At 41.6% G+C, this 20302-nt stretch overlaps 1 protein-coding gene across 2 annotated transcripts in view; it reads right to left on the bottom strand.

Moving 5' to 3' along the window:
- The window catches only part of PPP1CB (protein phosphatase 1 catalytic subunit beta), a 33970-nt gene extending 14413 nt beyond the window's left edge, over window positions 1-19557 (bottom strand). Inside the window, exon 1 of one of the 2 annotated variants that reach the window (XM_083604610.1) lies at window positions 18735-19557. In XM_083604610.1, coding sequence (XP_083460736.1) covers window positions 18735-18786 — 52 coding nt within the window. In that variant the 5' untranslated portion in view covers window positions 18787-19557. Of the gene's footprint in view, window positions 1-16967; window positions 17021-18734 lie in introns of those variants that run through there. The other variant, XM_083604611.1, reaches the window with a different exon arrangement.
- Between the last annotated feature and the right edge of the window lie 745 nt (window positions 19558-20302).

Here is a 20302-nt window from a genome sequence, read left to right as displayed (position 1 = left end):
TCCTATGGCCAACTCTGTATTTTAATCTGAAAACTTAATTATGTTTTCAACTGGTTGCTTTTTTAAAAAATGGAAAAGCAGGATTGAACTAACAAATGAATATGAACGGCTTTGATGAATTAAGTGCTCCCTATAGCATCATATAGTTCAAACAAAGAACTAAACAGAAAATCTCAAGTTTTGAATCTATATGCATTTGCATATGATAATATTTCTAGAGAAAAACATACTATGTTTTTAGTATGTACATGTTGCTGTAGCTACTATTTTGGAAGGCACATTCCTGAAGGTCAAATGCCTCTAAGATAAAACTGCAGGTAGCAAGTGCTTTCAGCACTCAAATTGAGTACAGAACTTTATATATTTATGGTTTTAAGTTGCATAACATTGATTTTGATGAAGGACAGGTTAGATATATGTTAATTAATTAAAGCATCCCTAATTGATCAAAGGTGTTTTTTTTTTCATTTCTCCAAGTGGCAAAACTCTTAGGCACCTTACAGCTACTGCAGCTTGCAGCATTATCTCTAACATTATACTTTAAACAGATACTTAGACTTTTAACTTTAATACTAACAATTTAAGTTCTACATAATATATTATTAAATAAACTTTAAGCATTGCACATATTTCTGTTTTTTTGCAACAGGAGTAAAAAAATTATATTGTGCTCTGGCTTCAGGACTTTTCAGAAATTGTGTATCTATCCTTTAAACTCACAGGTTTACTCGGGCACTCTGGAGAACACTCACTTTGAAATACCATTGAAATCAGAAAAAAAAAACTTATGAAGTGTATTTTAGGACTAATGGTTGCAAGTGTAAACATTTCTCTTTTGCTGGCAGTGTAGTGCCAGTTCCAAAGACGAGCTTTCCAGCTCAGGACTTCAGACAGCTTGAAAAAAAAGAACTGGTAAATCCTATGTGTATTATTCAGGAGGGAAAGAAAGTCCTTCTCCCGATGTGTTAAACGTGATCTGATAGCAGAGGACTCTCTGGGCAAGACCTAAGAGCCACTAGTCATCATCCTATAGTGTTAAAAGCTTAACTTGGGGGCTGCCACCTGCAAATCAGAGTATTTAATAGCTGTAATCCAGAAGAGTTGGGGGGAGGCACTGGAGATTGAGGAAGGGGGGATTATCTCCCCCCCTTTCATTCCTACTAAAACATCCCTGTATAGTACAGGGTGGAAATGTAGTGGTGGTGGTGGTGAAATGTTGTTGTTGTTTTTGTTGTTTAAACCACATGGCATGCATCCACCCTCAACCATAGGTTCAAGTCCCTTCCCTTGAATACTTACTAAGAGTTGTTAGGAGACAATTTTTCTATTCTGGTCTAAGTGTCCTCTTGACTAACCTTCTTTCCCCTTCCTGGATATGCTGGAAGAAGTTTACAGGTCCCTGTAAGACTATTTTGTTTTTTGTTTGTTTTTTTAAGTATCTGCAAAGGTATATTCTTCTACATATTTAACACCTATGTAGAAACTACTACTTTTGGAGGGCTCTTTTTCACTTCCAAACTGATAGTGAATTGGCCACCTATTGGCAAGAATTACTGCCATCAAGCAAAAGCTGACAGCTGGTTTACTTGCATATATCTCTGAAGAAGAGATCATCACTAGAAAAAAAATGAAATGGAGCCACATGGACACATATTCTGTGCACCATTATTTCACTTGCCAGTGTCGGGAATGAAATCTGTGGGAGGGGTGGAGGGAGGAATGAAAATACTAAGTTCCTCTTTGCATACAGTATTTCTATTTACCTCTGCGGGACCAAGCTGGAAAGTAAGATGTAGCTAGCCATTTGGGAAATGGGCAGCAGATACATTGCCTACAATTAAAACAAGTCCCTGCTCCCCCCCCCCCACAAAAGCTCCATGTCTGGAGCTGGCAGGGAGGCAAGGGTCATGTCCACTAGGCCCATGCTGGGCAGGGAGCAGCCTGCCAGACTTATGCTGTTCAAGCTTATAACTTTATTCTAACAAGACTCCCAACCCTGGGTCTCAGACAAGCTCTGTACGAACTTGAATCCCATAGCTGTGCTGGCTTCCAATGTTCTCAAATGCCAAGCCCAACTGTAAGGATGTTATCAACTACTGCAGCTTCAAATCTGAAGAGGAGAGGGAGAATTATCCATCACGCTGGGAGCAAGAACCCAATCCTATGCTATAACTGCATCTAAGCACAGCAAACGTTCCAAGGATTGCACTGCAGGAAAGGAATAGGGTCCTGGTTGCCATAAATGTTCATTTGGCTAGCCAAAAATCTTAGGAAACTACCCATAGCATACTCTGAGGAGACAGATGCAAGATAAGGGAAAAAACTGTATAGTAAAGGAAGCTTGTCACATTAATTCCAAAAACTACCATCAAACCAGAAATGTTAGGTCACCTAACCTTCAATATCCTAGCATGCTATCTTTGACATGGCCCAGTGAGATGGCATCTCAAATTACTGATGGGGAAGATCAATGACGCCCCCCTCCAAAAAAGACTTATACATGTGAAGCCTGTCCCCATCTTAAACGGATAGCTAACTTAACCGATATACTGTAATCTCAAGTATTAAAATAATCCAATTGTCTATCACAAAGGCAGTTTTAAAATTCTATTTCTGTTTGCATCATAAGCACTTCAAAGCTGGCACAATTCAAGATTCCTGTCCTTATCATCTGAAATACAGCAGTAGTTCAGTCATATGAAGCGAACTTAAGTGATAAATTATTGATAACTGCTTCACATATTTGACAATGCTGGCAAGCAGCACCACTACCAGACTGCCCTGCATGAGATTATAATTTTACTGAAATAACTACCTCATTTTGTCTTCTGAATACTTCATTTATTTGCCAACAGTTCTCACCTAGTCAAGAAATAACCCAAACTATAACAATGATGCTAAAAGTTCTAATAAAACATACTCCACATGAAGTCATATGGCTGATAGAAATAAATGACATACGAAACAAAAGAGATAGGGTGAATCAGCTCAAAAAAAACACAGGTGAATAAAAATAAAAACAAAACTACAATTACACCTACTCCCCCTGCCCACCGAAAGGGAATGAATTGGAAGCAAAATATAGAAATAACACATGCAAGGACAATATATTGGACTATTACAATCAAAGAATATAAATCCCATATAAGATGCTATAGCACACACACACAAAGCAGTGAGAATATCAAGATGCAACAAGATACCAAAAAACCAAGAGTTTATTCAGGCACACACAGTCTCTCAAAATGCAAAACACCATAAGGAAATGGATGCCCAAACAAGAATAGAACCCCCCCTCTCTCTATATATATATTACGAATAAGCCAATCCCCAAAGGGCAAACCAAGAGAAAATTAAGGGCAAACCAAGGGTAAGAACAGTAATAGTGGAAAGCAAACTAAAGCTACTAAATTATCATATGAAGCAAAAGCTAGTATTTACTGAAAAGCTGTATGAACATAGGCCCTCCTGTGCTCAATATTTTTTACATAAAAATCCAATACTAGGCTACAGGTGATATAAGCGTAAATGGCAAAGACAACACAAGTCAAGCATGTTGGTGGGAGGCATAGAGTAGTCATTCTTTTTCTTGGCAGTGAGAGATAAATCATATTTTCCTCCCCACTAAGAAACAGGAAGAAAACAAAAAACATATTATGACTATTACTATTTATTATTATTATTTTAAGGAGCTACGCATGCATTCATTAGAACAAGGTAACAAAACATTTACCAAAGAGGAAGATCCCTCCTAAAACTAATTCACTTTAGTTTACTTTACCAGTTTCAAATTCTTCTTTTACATAATATGAAGAGTCACATATCCAGATTAATCCGTGGAAAACAAAATAGGGTGGCTTACTCTTTAAGTTAAGAAAAGAATTGGGCCTCAAGTACAAAAAGAGTTTATCAAAAAAGTAAATACAGTGGTACCTCGGGTTAAGTACTTAATTCGTTCCAGAGGTCCGTACTTAACCTGAAACTATACTTAACCTGAAGCACCACTTTAGCTAATGGGGCCTCCTGCTGCTACCGTGCTGCCGGAGCACGATTTCTGTTCTCATCCTGAAGCAAAGTTCTTAACCTGAAGCACTATTTCTGGGTTAGAGGAGTCTGTAACCTGAAGCGTATGTAACCCGAGGTACCACTGTACTTCTGTTGTATCAAAGAAATTTACTTTTTTGTAAAAGCTCAACACAGTAAACTAGCTGGGTTTTATGTCATGGCTTTTTTCTGTCTGTAAAGACTAAAGCAGAAATGTGGTGCACTTTTCGCACCTGGCAGAAGTCATGCACACACCTTCCCAAAAGAATGTAGGTATTCCATCAGCACAAGGATTTCCACTTGTACAACAGAACTTCCTCCTTTCTCCTCACTGCAGAAATGCTTCAGAGGGGTGACGGAAACCGGAGTAATTTTTTTATTTTTGCTGGGGTGGTGGTGTTGCATTGTGCAAAGAAAAATCATTGCACTGATGGAACAAGTTGGATGCTGTTCTGTAAAACTCACTATATACAGCAGAACATGGATGGGAAAGCATATCTCATTCATAGTAACACTGTGACATCCCAATCCCTACCCAGCTCCAACTAATCACGTGTAACTATATGTGTTCATTGCTGAACAGGGCAAAAATCTTGCCACCTGGCAATGTCAGTTAATGAAATTTCCAGTGCGGCAAGGAGCTTCAGCCTGGTTGCCTGGACAACTACAATATATTCCCTCATCCCAACCCCCTAAAGCAGCAGCCGCAGCTGACTAGGGAATAATGGATGTGATAGGCATGAAAAATTGCACAAAAGAATGGAAGGTAAGGGTTTACACAGCCATATCCACAGACCCTGAAATTGCAGCTTTTGTAGAAAAAAAATAACGAGACTTTTCTTAAGGAGCATTACCATAGTGTGTTGTTCAGCAGTCTCCCCGCTTCTCAACTATGTATTTATAATTAATCAGAAAAACTTTGAGATGGCTGTTACCAAAAGCTCTGGTGGCTATAGCTACAAAACAGTAAATAAACTGTTCTTTCAGGCTGTGAGTTTGATATGAAATTCAATCCCTCTAAATAGGCACCCACAAGTAGGGGCCTCTTAAGAAATTCTTACTGCTTTCAAGCAGTGACGTGGGGCAGAAAATTTTCTCTAGAAAATTGTCAGTTTTGTAAGTTTGGTAGTAACAATAAATTCCCATGAATCACAGATCAGCACTGGGGAGAAAGAAAAAGAGCCGCATGGACCCAGGTTCAGTCTACCATTATTTCACAATAAACGGATGCCACTTGAAACAAATTCGGCTACTTCAAAGTTTTTAGCTTAATTTACTAAACATATATAAAATGAAAATGCTAAGTCAAATCAATCTAGGGCATCAGAACATTTTCCTATGGGAACTATTGTATGCAGTTCTACCTAAATTGCTTCCCTAGCCCGAACCAGTGCTTCCAAATGCCAGCCCAGCAAAACAGCTGAAATGAAGAGTCCCACCCATCTCATCTCTTTATGAGAAGGGCAGGCAATTGCCAGATCACAGTATGCAGTTACTACTAGCAATGGTGTGGGTTTTCCAGAAAGTTCTGGTTTAGATTTACTAAATTCCTAAGTTGATTGGGATCTGAATGATCATGGTTACATTTTATTTTGTAAACAAAATTTTAAGAAGTATTCCATATTAATTTGACTTCCTCAATATCTCAAGAAGTTTCTAATAACCTGAGGTATTTAAACTGAAATAGGGGGCAGGGGGAATAACATATTATGTGGTTTAAATGTTATCTTCAAAATCAAAGACTCAACTGGAAAACTGTTGCTGTAATACAGTATTTTAATGCAAATATTTTAAGATTTGTCAAATCAATAGCTTACATTTCCTTACACTGTTTTTATTTTGGGGAAGAATAAAGACACTGAAAATGCAAATATGACATTTTGAGCACACTCATTACACATATATGGATGCACACTCTCCAAAACTTGATTACAACCATGTAACTATCCATTTTGACTAGCACTACAGTAATTTATTATATGCATTTTTAGAAAGTCTTCAGTTTTCCATGGAAAAATGTACCAACAGAAAATTTTCTATCCCCCATCACTAGCCAATGGCAACCTGGTAAGCACATTGTAGATCCATATGGGATCTATCACAATTTTCTAAGATCTATCAAGAGCCCCATAAACTGAACCAAAACATTTCACACTGAGTACAAAGTCACAGTGAAAGTTGGAGGGCATGTCATTTGTTCAAAAGTTTAAAATCTGAATTTGGGGGGGGGGGGGGAGAATACTAACCAACTACAAAATATATGCAATTCAGGGCCACTATTTAATTCCCAAGAAATGATCTGCTTGACAGTGGAACAGAGGTGGTGGACTCTCCTTCCTTGGAGATTTTGAAGCATAGGTTGGATGGCCATCTGTCATGGATGCTTTAGTTGAGATTCCTGCATTGAAGAGGTGGACTAGATGACCCTTGGTGGTCTTTCCAACTCTACAGTTCTATGAATCCAGTATCTACAGTGAAATCCTTCTGAACAGTAAACTCCAGTGAGTTCAGTGGGACTTACCTGGAAAAAAGTGGGTACAGAAATACAATTTTAAGCAAATTATATTCTGTTTTCTTAACGAAATGATCCCATTTAAAAGGTCTCATAAAAATAACCCGTAGAAAACAATACTGTTTAGTCTATATGTTGATCAAAAGAAACTAATACCAACTTCTCCACATAGTACATTTTTGTTTCTGTGAATTACCATAATTTCCTCCAGATTCTGTACGAACCTCCCCCTGTACTTATTGAAAACTGCTGTCTTGGCAAAACTTGCCAGTTTGTTAACTCTATTATGAACCATCATAGGAATCTCACAAATGAATCAGCTTCTCATTGCTATATTCTAAATTTGTAAAAACATCTCTCACCTGACTACTTGTGATGATGCGGCTCACCTCTATTGCCACTGACATAACAGCAGTTACACAGATTTCTCTAATATTGCCCAGTTTTAATACAGCACAAAGGCTCTCATACTCATTTGAGCCCCAGCTTCCATAGCAAAGCCATGCAGTGGCCTAAAGGCAGTGCAAAATTCTCTCTCTGTCTCCTCTACTAGCCCAGGACAAGGATATGAAATAGCAGCACACTAATAAGTTTAGAAGGGAGCACAGGTACTAGGAGAAAGAGCACAGGAAAACATTTAACAACACAGGGGAATAGAACTGGAAAGTCTAAAATTTACTGTCAAAACACACACCCCCAGTCTTTTTAATGTCCAGCACAGCAGCAATGCAAGAAAAAGCATAGTCTGTTGAATTTCTGCCTGACAGATGATCATTAGAGGTGCAAGAATTCTGTTTCCCCCCAAGACAAACTGTAAACCAAAGTCCATTAAACACAAAGACTTACTTCTAAGTGGACATGTGTAACATTGTATAAGTTAACTATACAGTGAATTCTTAGTAAGTCCCTGGTTTTTAGCTCCGGCACAGCAGGAAACATGCCTAAGCCTCTTTGCCAAGTTTTCACATTTGCCTTTTGTGGTAGCAGGGGGATTAGTTTACATCCACCTACACTTATCATGTAGCAGCATTTGCAAAAAAACAACAAAAACCCTCTACTGACTACTTGTTCTCAGAGGACCCCACCACAGAGAGGATGCATCTTGAACCCTGGGGGGAGAAGGGCAAATGACAAAGATTCCAAGGACTGGAAAATAAGCCAGACGCTGGGAAAGTACATTAAAGCGAAAAAGGAAAATAGAAGCTCTTTCGGATCCTCAGGGATTCCCATTGCTTTGTGTCCAAACATCTCACTTATCAATCACGGCTCTGACTTTACTCACTTTACTTCACACTGACAGGTGGGAGCAGGTAGGCTAGCTTATTTCACGGAAATAGCTTAGAAAGCTACAGGTACATTTTGCTTCACAAATTCCTAGGATGGATGGATGATACCAAAGAGTCTGGGGCCCCTGCCCAGAAATGTTAAAAGAAAGTACCAGATTGGCAACCCCATCTTCAATGTGTAACACCATGGGGAACTTGTAATAATATTCTCAAGTTTCTCTTTGGCCAAGGCTTTTTGTTCTCTAAATTCCACAACGCTAATCTACAACATCTTTAGGGAAATCAGGAAACAGAAACAGCACTTGTCATGATCGCTTTTCAAGGTGCCCTTAGCAAATGAATGCCCTAGCAAATCCTCTTTTATAAGCAAATGGGAGAAGCTAGATTATGGCCCTTGGAGGGCACTTTCTGAGCTACTTGCTTTTAAAGTCCAAGATGCCTAGCCTGTTCCCAGGTAAATCTAGAATCTCACGGAGGAGCTCATCCAGGAAGACACTTATCTGCTTTCAGCCCTCTCAGGCAGCTCAATTAATGGGGAAGCCCAATTTAATCTGAAAGACTAGGCTTTCCCAACGTGGTGCCTTCCAGTTACCTTTTTACTAAGATGGCCATGCCAGCCAAAGCTGACAGAGTTGTAGCTAGTAATGTGGGTTTTCCAGAACATTCAGAATTGGAAAATGTTCCTATGCAAATCAGGTAATTTGCATAGGAGTTAATTCACATCAGAAAATGTTCAGTTTGCACAAGAAAGTTTTCTGATGCTCTAGTTTAGCATTTTACTTGTATTTAGTAAACAAATCAAAAAACTTTGGAGCTGCCATGCTTGACTGTCATTGCTACGAATTAACTTAAGAAGTGGAATATATTGTACAGAAAAATTTCCACCCCACATCAATGGTTATAGACTAAAACATCTAAAGGTCATCAAACTGAGGAACACTATTTTAGGTCCTCAACCTGTATCTCAAGCAGCTCAAAAAACTGTGATGCCTTTCCTCTTCTACTATAGACTAAACACACAGTTCTACATGCATTCTGGCTGTATACATTCTACATGCATTAATGGATTTAATTTCTACTACCTCAGGTCAGAAGGAAACTCGGCTTGAGTTTTTGCTATCTTTGCCAACTTCCCAAAGTATAGACAAGATAGTCTCAGTGTTGCTTTTGTCCCTCTATAGACAGGCTCTGATGAAGCAAAAACAGAGGAAGCTGAAGAGCTTCTCTGTCCTCTCTAACAGGAGCTCATCCATTCACCTCTGAGATCCGTGCTCATATGTTAGCAAAAAAATAAATCATAAAAACTTTTAGTAAAAATTATACATAACCTAAACATAGATTCCTTTATCTTGCACATTGACATAAGATTTTCATACTTCTAGATGCAAAAATAGTTGCAGTGGGACAAATGAAACCGCAAAGGAAAAGGTCAGATTCTGAACTACAAGCACAAAAACCAACTTCAAAATGAGTATCTGGTTGTTGTTTTTCCTGCAGCAAATAACACAAAGTATCTTGTAACATCTTCAAATGTAACAAAATTTATTATGGCATAAGCTTTCTATGTCTTTTATAGAATTGAAATCTCCATCAGATACAAGGAGTGGGATTCTCAGTTATGAGGTAAAGGTTGAAGTTAAATGGCAATTGTATACAACAGTACACTGACAATACAATGACAACTTAAAATATGCAAAATGATACTTCAAAACACCAGTAATTGTCTTGGGAGAGGTTACCAACATTTTAAGCCTGTGGGCACATTTGGATTCTCCAGCAAGTGTCATGGGCGCCACTCCCTTCTTTCTTCCAGACACAAAGAGATTCATGCACACACAATCTGGGTAAAAGTCATATCCAGAGAAAGTAATCTGGCTTTGAAAAGTTCATAGAGCTGAAAGAAGAAGTGGGAAAGCGTCTTCCAACTCCATCCTTCAGCTCTATGTATTTTCAAGGAAGAAAAAGGTAAGTACCGGGGTACCTCGGGTTACAGATGCTTCAGGTTACAGACTCCGCTAACCCAGAAATAGTACCCCAGGTTAAGAACTTTGCTTCAGGATGAGAACAGAAATCGCGCAGCAGCAGCAGCGCGGCAGGCCCTATTAGCTACAGTGGTGCTTTAGGTTAAGAACAGTTTCAGGTTAAAAACAGACCTCCAGAACGAATTAAGTTCTTAACCCGAGGTACCACTGTACCTTCTCATGACCGAAAGGGCAGAGGGGGCGGGGCTCAAGGATTTGTGGGCACCAGGTGATGACCCCAAGAGCACCACAGTACCCAACGGCAGCATGTTGATGACCGCTGGTCTCAGTAAACCACCACTCTATTCAGAACCCCCAAATGAACATAATGTAACTTTTTGATATGTTGTGATTCAGCAGTTTCACAATGGAGTTTCTCTTTGAAAAACAAAATGATTCCGTCATGAAAACCAACAATTGCTCACTTGTAGCAGTTCTAAAATATTTCCTCAAAACTGAAGATTTTGTCAGAGCCAAGTCAGATAAAACTGTGAAGATCCCAATCTCAAATAACCAGCTTTACAAAAGTGACCAGACATCTTCAATGAACCATCTCAAGTATGGCTGCTGATTCACAGGCTAGATGTTCGATAATTTATTATGAGACAGATAATTTATGCCAGATGGAACTAAAGCAGCAGTACTTTAGGTATTTAATAAAATAGCTGTACCTCATAATTTAGTCTGTAAGAAAACCCCAATACAGCAAACAATCCACTTTAAAAAAAAAAAAACCACAACCAAACAGAACACTGCTCAGCAGAAAAATAGTATATTAATCATATTATGGAACCATCAAACAAGACCTCCCTCAAATGCTCAAGAGAGCCATGTCTTTCCTAATCACAGAAGGTCAATAACTGACCCAGGTATAGAATACTTTCACATGTGCAAAGAATTCCCTCCCACTCCATAACTACTTCCTCTCTTTACATTCCTACATACTTGGTATTCACAATGTGGTGTTTGTAGATGCAACTGCACCCAAGATGACTCCCTAGAGCTCGCAATCACTGCCTGGAAGTGTGCATAGAGGTGAAGTGCTCACTTCCTCTTTTAACTCCATGAACCTTTCTAGGCTGACTTTAGTACCCAAGCAGAAAGTAAAGAAAGACTGAGATAGTGTATCTTGTAAAAGACAGAAAAGGGCAAGGGAGAGCAATGAGACCAAACGGACGAAGTGACGTGGGGAGGGGGAGAAAGAAGGAGCATGTTTATTTCTCTGACTGTGCATCATGGGCATAGCCAGGAGGGAGGAGGGGGGCAGCTGCCCCCTAAATCAAGAAAATAAATAAAAATGTTTAACTAACTGACCAATCAAGTCGCAGATAGCTTGGTTCCATCGTCCCCCCACCCCAATAAATCCTGGCTATGTCTATGCTGTGCATTTCCCTCTCTTCCTCCTCTGGGTCTCTGTTTTTGTTTCCTTTTCTGTGTCCTAGGAGAGAAGGATTTCTTCTAAAAGGAAATTTGTGTTTTTGTGACTGGTCAGAACCATTACGGCTGTCATTTTGTGAATGTCATGCCCCACATGACAGCCATTTGTGATAGCACTTACTCAAAATTCACAATATGGCCATGTATCCAAAACGGCTGCTGACTCATGGCAGGTACTGAAGCAGATTTTAAGAGGAACAATATTCAAGGATGTAATTAAGCCTCAATCCTACCCAATGGCAAGGGGTGACTGAACTTGATATGAGTAGGGCTGTTGGGAAATCTAATTACAGTAGTACCTCTGGTTACGTAAACTTACGGGATGTGAAAGCAGCAAACCTGAAGTATTTTACCAGGTTTTGCCGCGCGCGCACACGCAAAAACGGTCCTCCGGTTGCGAAAACCTCGGGATCCGGCCGGACCTCCGGAACGGATCCTGTCTGCAACCGGAGGTACCACAGTACTGGCTTCTAACATTTTACTCCTCCAGCTTGTGAGAGACAGCAGCAGCAATCCACTGAGAAGGCCTGGCATGCGAGCGACTAACATCTGGCCGTTTCAACAGTCAGTTTCAGGCCAGAAGATTCAACGGCAAAATGACACTTGTTGGAAAACTATACACATCTTTGTCTCATTCCACTAGCTTTTGCATCACTGTCTTATTTTATTGTACACACACAGAGAGAGTACACTGAATACAGAGCACAAACATATACAAATAAAATATATACAGATATACTGTGAATACTTCAATTAGTAGACAGGCTCTAAAGGTAAAGGGACCCCTGACTGTTAGGTCCAGTCGCGGACGACTCTGGGGTTGCGGAGCTCATCTTGCTTTACTGGCTGAGGGAGCTGGCGTACAGCTTCCGGGTGATGTGGCCAGCATGACTAAGCCACTTCTGGCGAACCAGAGCAGTGCACGGAAACACCGTTTACCTTCCCGCCGGAACGGTACCTATTTATCTACTTGCACTTTGACGTACTTTCAAACTGCTAGGGTATAGATACGTCAAAATAAACAAGTGGTCATGAACTGGTAAAGGAGTGGCTTGCCAAGAGTTATTGGAGAGGCAACATGTGAACAGGTGACTTCCTGGTTCACAGCTCTTGCATCCAGCGGCTGCTAGTCTATACTAGCTCTTGGGCACCCTGCTAGCTTCCAACTTGGGTTGAGGAAAGAAACTTATTATTTTGTTCAGTTACCGGTAAGTTCTCTAGGAAAGGATACTCAGAAGTGACAGCAGAACTTCTAAACCAGGGGTCAGCAAACTTTTTCACAGCAGGGGGCCAGTCCACTGTCCCTCAGACCTTGTGGGGGGCTGGACTATATTTTGTGGGGGAAATATGAACGAATTCCTATGCCCCACAAATAACCCAGAGATGCATTTTAAATAGAAGGCCACATTCTACTCATGTAAAAACACACTGATTCCAGGACCGTCCATGGGCCGGATTTAGAAGGCGATTGAGCCGGATCCAGCCCCCGGGCCTTAGTTTGCCTACCCATGTTCTAAACTCTTAAAGAAAAGCATTCAAAGGTTAGAACCTTGAACTTCTTTTTGTCTTCAAGAGTTATGTCCCCTGTTCATTTATTTACCACAGACATTATCACAGTTCTGTTGCAGAGAATACGCTTTATGGAGTGAATACTGGTAAGGGCAGCTTTACAACTACTTAAGGATAACAAGTCTGACATAGCAGCAGGAAGGACAGCTAGGAAAAGTTGCTTGGAAACAGAACTCAAGAGATTAAAAGCACAATCCTAACCCATAGGAGAAAGTCCCAATGAGTGTGTGTATGCATGGTATACTTCGGTATACTGAATTGTATAAGGATTGTACTGTAAGTTGGTCATCAATGTCTGTTTTCAATGACTTCAGATAATGTTTTAACAGGAAGACATTACCAAAAAATAGTAGTTAAGTTATAAGCACGTCCTAGAAGTGATTCACTCTGTTAGTTACAGTTTTAAGAATCCAGTATGATTATTAAACCATGTTACTGCATCTCAGAATGTGGAAATCCAATGTATATTCAGTATTGTACAGGCAAGTGGCTTCTTGCTGCATCATAAAGATACTTGTAAGAGAGTAAAATAGATACTTGTAAGAGGGTAAAAATTACACAACTTGAAAACTGAAAATGAGTTTTAGCTCAGCTCACATAGAGGGAGAGAGAGAAATTATCACTATGGTAAAGGAAACACCTGTGATTTCAAACTAAAAAGATGTTCTGGATATTTTACCTGTGAAAACTTTAAGATCATTCCCTCTAGTAACAAAAATCAGGCTGTAAAGTATTTTGGAGCCACAAGAAATAAGGTAGTAGCTTCTACATCAATGGGGGCTTTCTAGGGATGCAGATGCACATAAATTGGTAAATTAAAAGAAAAATTGGTATCCAATGTTAGCCATGCTCAGAGTAGACCACCTGAAGTTAATGTTTATGTCAACCTTTGGTTTACTCTAAGTAGAACTTAGATTAACACAACCATGTGTGTTCAACACACCAAAACAGAGAATGTCAAGGTACTTAATTCAGGGAAAAAGGGAAACTGGGTGTTGGGGGTGGGAGGGGAGACAGTTAATTAGGCACCTGAAGCTGAAACAGCTTTATATTTCAAACCACATTCAAAACATCATGTACTACAAATTATCTAGGTCTCCTATTCCTAGTTCATTTTCTGAGGTAGATAACACTTTAACATGCACTACTTAAAAAGCCATCATAACTAACTGGCTAGTATTTTTTGAATGAAAAGCACATCATACATTAAAAGTACATTAAACAAGGCAACTAAAACCTAAACATAACATGTTGGGTTTAAAAGGAAAAGAAGTTTTCAAGTACCCAATTCATGCACGTTTTACTTGAGAAGAAGTCCCATTGAACTTGGTTGGAATTTACTTCCAAGTAACAGCGAGAATTTTAATCTGAAATCTTAGGCGCAGTACTGCTCCCAGAGCTCAGAAACTGCCCATGTTTATGAAATTTCGTCGCAAAACGTGCCTAGAACAATGGGAGTTTCAAATGCTGGCAAGTGTGTGTAGAAACTAGTCTATAGTACAAAAGATAAAATTTACATTGAAACCAATGCCTACTGGCATGTGATGCCCAGAAGGTTGCTCAGATGGGAATGCAGCCCTTAGGCTGAAGAAAGGTTCCATGTGCCTGGCATAAAGTGAGAGTTTTATCAGAATGCAATACTCTGCATCCTGTGCTTGCTCTGCAAGAGGTCTATAGAGCAACAACACTAGAATGGGCCTTTTCAGCTGTGCCTCCCCACTTGTGGAATGCTCTCCCCCAAGGAGGCTCACCTGGTGCCTTTGTTTACATATCTTTAGATGCCAGTCCTCCCTCCCAGGCCTTTCTTTAATTAGCCAATCGATGGCCCTTTAAACAGTAAGGAGGTGTATTCTTTTTGTTTTTGGCTATGGTATGTATTTCTGTGTTTTTATACTGTAAACTGATCTATCATCGTTGGATGAAGGGCAGTATACAAAATGTATTAATAGTAACAATTACAATACTACATTGGGAAACAGCTTTATTGATGCTTCTTTATTAATTATTATCATTAAAATAATTTATATTCTGCTCCTCATTTTGAGATGAAATGCTACAGCAGTTTCTTTATAGAAATGACAAGAAAGCTTGTATAGAAATATTAAAATCCTATGAATTTAGGTATATACCTATAAATTATGTATATGAATTGTAGGTATATAAACCTACAACAGTTACTAGGCTGCACAAACTTTTAGGGGCGAAGGCAGAGAAAGAATAAGGAATTCCGCTGCTACTATAGCAGCAGCAGTATGGCTACCAGGCTACTGTTTAAACACAAGGCAATACAGAGGTACCTCGGGATGCGAACAGGATCCATTCCGGAGCCCCGTTCGCATCCTGAAGCGAACGCAACCCGCCTCCACACGTTTCGCTGCTTCCGCACATGCACCTGACGTCATTTTTACCGTCTGCGCATGCACACATGGCGAAACCCGAAAATACTTAACTTGAAGCACATTTATCCCAAGGTATGACTGTATAACAATTTTTTTTAAACTGTCATTTTAAAAACTCAAAATAATATGAAAAAGAAAACCCCCTCCCCTAACTTTTATAGTAGGGCAGGGGTCTGCAACCTTTAAGACAAAAAGAGCCACTTGGACCCATTTCCGAAGAAAAAAAACCTGGGAGCCGCAAAACTCGTCATTATAAAAATAACTTTTTTGTCACTTTTTTATTATTTCTTTGTTTGACCCCTCAGAATTACTCCTCATAGAAATAAACGTTAAATTAACAAGTTACCTTTTTGTGTGTGTGTGTTCTTCACTCCCCTTCAAAACAGTGACCAGCGTACATGCCCCCTTTCAATGCAGTGACCAGCGTACATGCCCCTTACAATGTAGCGGGCGGGCACGTGACATCGGAACGGTGCGTGACTAACGCACGCACCGCCCCCATGCGACGTCACAGCCAGTACAGCGCCCTCCACAGTGGGGAGTGTCGGGGCGCACAATGCGCCTCCGCCCCGGAGCCGCAGCAAAGGTGTAAAATAGCCACATGCGGCTCCGGAGCCGCGGGTTGCTGACCCCTGTAGTAGGGAATCACTGGGTGGGGGAAGGGAGGAAGAATGTTTGCCGTGAGGTTAAGAACTCTTCTTCCTGTGTTATGCAGCTTCCCCCCTCCCCCCAGGAATAAACCATTTTCCTATTCCAACTCTCTAGAACTGAATCAATAACAAATTCTCTCTCACATGCACACACACACACACACACCCCTCCAATATAATGAAATATTCAGTTTCAGGTCTGGATGCTGCTCAAGAATCAAGTCATATCCTGCTCAGTTGTTTTCCTAAACTAAGAAGCCCCACTTCAGTTTTTCCTCACAGATGATGCTCCAACCAACCTCTCTATAGGTTTTGGCTGGCCTTTTCTTGCACTTTTTCCTGCTCTACAATAGCTTTTCTAAGACATGGTAGTTTACAGTTCTGGTTGCCACAAACCATGCCTCAGAAATACTGAAAATGCATTTTCCAGCTAATAATCAACATAGTCGTCTTACTTTGAAGCTCAACTCACCATAACAGCATTGTCAAATAACATTAATTAAAATGCCATCACCAGTCTGAATTACATAAAGCAAATCCTTAAAACTAAAAATCCTCTTTATCCAGGCTGCTCCTCACAGTATAGTGTATCAGCGAGACAGGAAGTTAAATGTGAAAAGTAAACAAAATTTAGACAAAGGAAGCCCATCCAGTATTTTAAAAACTCAGAAATGGTTCTATCAAAACCAAGCTTTGAAACAGCAGTATCTATGCTGAAGCAAGGCTGCACTGTCTACAGTTTGCAGTTATAGCTCACAAGTAAATCCAAAACCTGAAATGTCAGTATAGTCACCCTCCAGTTTATCTGATACATACAACTGGCAACGAAATCATAAGTATACTGGCATCAATCCAGAAAATTGCAAGTGTTCAGAACACTGCCTGTCTGGTAGTATAGTCACAGAGCTGAAGAGCAGAAACCCTTTGCAACCCCACTAAGTTCTCAGGCAAGAGTTGTCAAGATGGTATGTCTTGAGTTAGTCCCGGTTCTGGCTTCCTCTGTCTACTCCCCTTTCCCATTATAGTTAATTATTATTAAAATGTCTCACCTCAGCGAGCCTTACCCCTGCATGTCTTGCCCCTGCTTGCACACCAAACAGTTGTGACGGGCTTCTTAGCGGAGCCCCTTGTAATAATAAAAAATATGGGTGGTGCCAATACAGTGATGCTGCCCACTGCTAGACAGACTCATTGCAGATTTCAAAGATTTTGCTCCTGTACAGCAGGCACTCTACCATTAGAGTAGATACATGTGTGAAAAAATCTTTTCACATGGAGATAACCATCAGTGGATGTGAGACAAAGCTGGCTGTACGAAAGTGACATTACATTTCACAATCCTATAGTTACACTGTATTTTCAACAGTTCTCAGTTTTGCTGTATCAGTAACATTAGCACAACATAGTGTCAGCTTATCTGTACTAAAACTAAACTACAATACTGACTTACTGTACAAATGACTTCATAGATACTTCAAACAGGATTCAGATTATTATTATGTATTAAATTTGTATATTGCCTTTCATCCAAAGATCACAGGGAGGTTCACAACATAAAAATACAAAATGAATTGGATGTCTGCAGGTTTCTTCACTATATGTTTAAAAAACTATTTTAAATAATGTTACAGTCTTGAAAACATACCCACAAAAGTTACTACACCGGTGAGACCTGGCACAAGGAGGACAGAAAATTCCTTCTTCCCTGCAGCAGTCTAATGCATTTCTATGCAAGGCACCTAGGAGGGACAGAGTCCCTCCCCAACTAGCCAGCTCACTGTCCTGCACACAATTCCTTCTCATCTACAGAAACCAAGCTTGTGCTTTCACACACTGTGAAAACTACCAAGTTTCATAGACATCTTTATAACCACAGAAACAATAAGCAAGATTTTTTGGGGGGGGGCAGAACTAGATAATGCTCGAGTGTTTTGTGAGGGGGGGGAGTAGGAAAGGCACATGGATTTTATTTATAAATATACATCAACAGCTGCAGGAGAAAGAAAAAAGTTCAGATTCAAGCCCTCATTTAATATCACAAAGCACAAAAAACAAACAAACCCATACTAACTCTATGACGGAAAGCAGTCGTAGGACACTGGATTATCTTTGTCCATCAAGCAGTAAAGTCAGGTGGAATTTTTAAACAAAAAGCAGCCTTAGAATGAGAATCCCGGGTTCTGGGTTAACCTGTAGTTTATAAATCTGAAGTTATAGTACATATATATATATCCACAAGGGCAGGGGAGTGCTAAGAGACTGACAGCGACTGAAGCGATGGGGGTGGGAAGGATGAGACTGCAAAGGGAAACCTCGTACTTCTACCTACGCTTTTCCTACCTCTCCCGCCGTAGTAAGTTATGGGAGCGAGAGGTACTGGCGGCGAGAGCGTTTATTCCTCCGGAGACGGGTGGGGGGTGGGATATGGAGGGAAAAGATAAAGGCACCCAACTTTAATTAAAGTACCCTGCGATTACCACCGCTTTCTTCCACACCCCCAATTAGGGCAAGGATAACAAACGCCTAAATGAGCTTATTAAATGAGGTTATTAGTCGGCGGCGGCGGCGAGGGGGGGAGGCAGAAGAGGGAGGCAGGCGGTTGTTCTCACAGCACGGGATTCACACGACCAAGGAGAGCCCCAATACACCCTTTTCTCAGGCGCCCGCGGAGTCCGCCCCACCAACCCCGCAAGACTCCCGTTTAGGAGGAAAAACTTCGCTCGCCCCGGTTTAGAAATGCCCCTGTCCCCGGCCTCCCCGCTCGGGCCTCCGCACCCCGCTGCCTCCAAGGAGGAGGAGGAGGGTTGCGCGCTCACCTTCCAGCAGCCTGGTGATAAGACTATCCACATTCAGCTCCCCGTCCGCCATTTTGTAGCTAATGGACTCAGTCCCGGGCGGGGACGGAGAGAGACGGCGCTTCGGCGAGGAGGCGGCGGCGGCAACGAAAGCAACAGCGTCTCGTCAAGGACCCTCCTCCCGCCGCCGGCGGCAACTCGCCCGAGCGCGGGACCTCAAAGCGCCCGGCCCAGCGAGCGTTGCGGGGAGGGAGGGGGGTCTTCCCTCAACGCTCACTCGCTTTCCGGCTCCGCTGAAGAGGGAGGGAGAGAAAGAGGCACGAAACCGAGTCCGCCAATCCTCCTCCTCCTCCCCACCCTCCTGCCTGCCTTAGGCCCCGCCGCGCATGCGCCGCGAGTTCCTTTCCACGATCCTTCCTCCCGCGCCTCTTGCCGCTGTTGCTTATACTCCAACAACAACTGCGCGGGAGTATCGGGTTCGGCTCTGAGAGAGGGCTGCGGAGCGGCGCCGGCCGAGGCAACAAGCGCGCAGGCGCGACGGGCTCGCGAAGCCTCTCGCTCGTACGCCCGGACGCTCACGTGGGCGCGCACGCGCTTCACCCGGCTTGCCTGCCTTTCTTTCTCTTCGCTCTCCCCCCTCCCCTTTTCCATCCCGCTTGTGTCTCCTGGTAACCGGGTTGGGGCCTAGTGCTTAAATGCAAAGTGGAGCCTCTACGCCTGCTGCGCGCAGAACACCGTGCAGCTTTCCTCGAGCGCTGCGTATAATAGGAAAGAGAAGCCCCCACAGGGCCAGATTCATTTCTGCTCTTTTCTCATCTACTGTTTTAGTTCGCGCGGAAAGGCAGCCTTGTTGCTCCCTAAAGCGGGGGGAGGAGTGAAAACCCTCCCAAATTCACAAAACAATAAGCAAGGGCCTCGCCATGCATTTAAAGAACACGGCTTCCCCGAAAAGAATCCTGGGAACTGTAGTCCCCCCTGTGATAGGAATTTTGAGGTCTTAGATATATGGTAATGTTCATAAGTGTACCAACCAAGCACATAGATAGATCAGCACAGGAAGACTGACCTGAAACCATTTTGATTCCCAAACTGACCAAATGTTTTCCCTGCAAGGTCAGGGAGCCTTCCCATTGTCTTAGGAATTGAGTAATCAGTATTTTAATGGGTGACAGACTATCAGGAAAGGCAATCAGATAACCTGGCAAACAGGAAAAACAACATTCAAATTTCTGTTTCAGACCGCCTTTTCTGTAATGTAGGTATGATGTTTCTGGGGGTGGTCTTGATCTACAGGGTGGCAATTTCAAAAGTCTTTATAAGGCCTTACGCGCCATTGTTCTGGGTTCCTCCTCCTTTTCTGCGGGTGAGGGGAGCACCCTGTTGCAACAGATCAATAAAGATCAAGCTTACTAGCTGCTTTGCTTCTCAATATTCTCTGGTTGGCCTCTGTTATTTTCTCCTACTGGTAGGGAACCTAATGTAAGGACTCTATATGGGCTCTTGGATACCCCATAAGGGAAAAGGGCAATTTTTGTTTACAACACCCCCGCCCCGCACAGAACTGTGATTCCCATCACCTTTAACAGGCA

This window comes from Podarcis filfolensis (assembly GCF_964270895.1).
Source record: "Podarcis filfolensis genome assembly, chromosome: 3".
Lineage (NCBI taxonomy): Eukaryota > Metazoa > Chordata > Lepidosauria > Squamata > Lacertidae > Podarcis > Podarcis filfolensis.
This window is presented reverse-complemented; position numbering and strand designations above follow the sequence as displayed.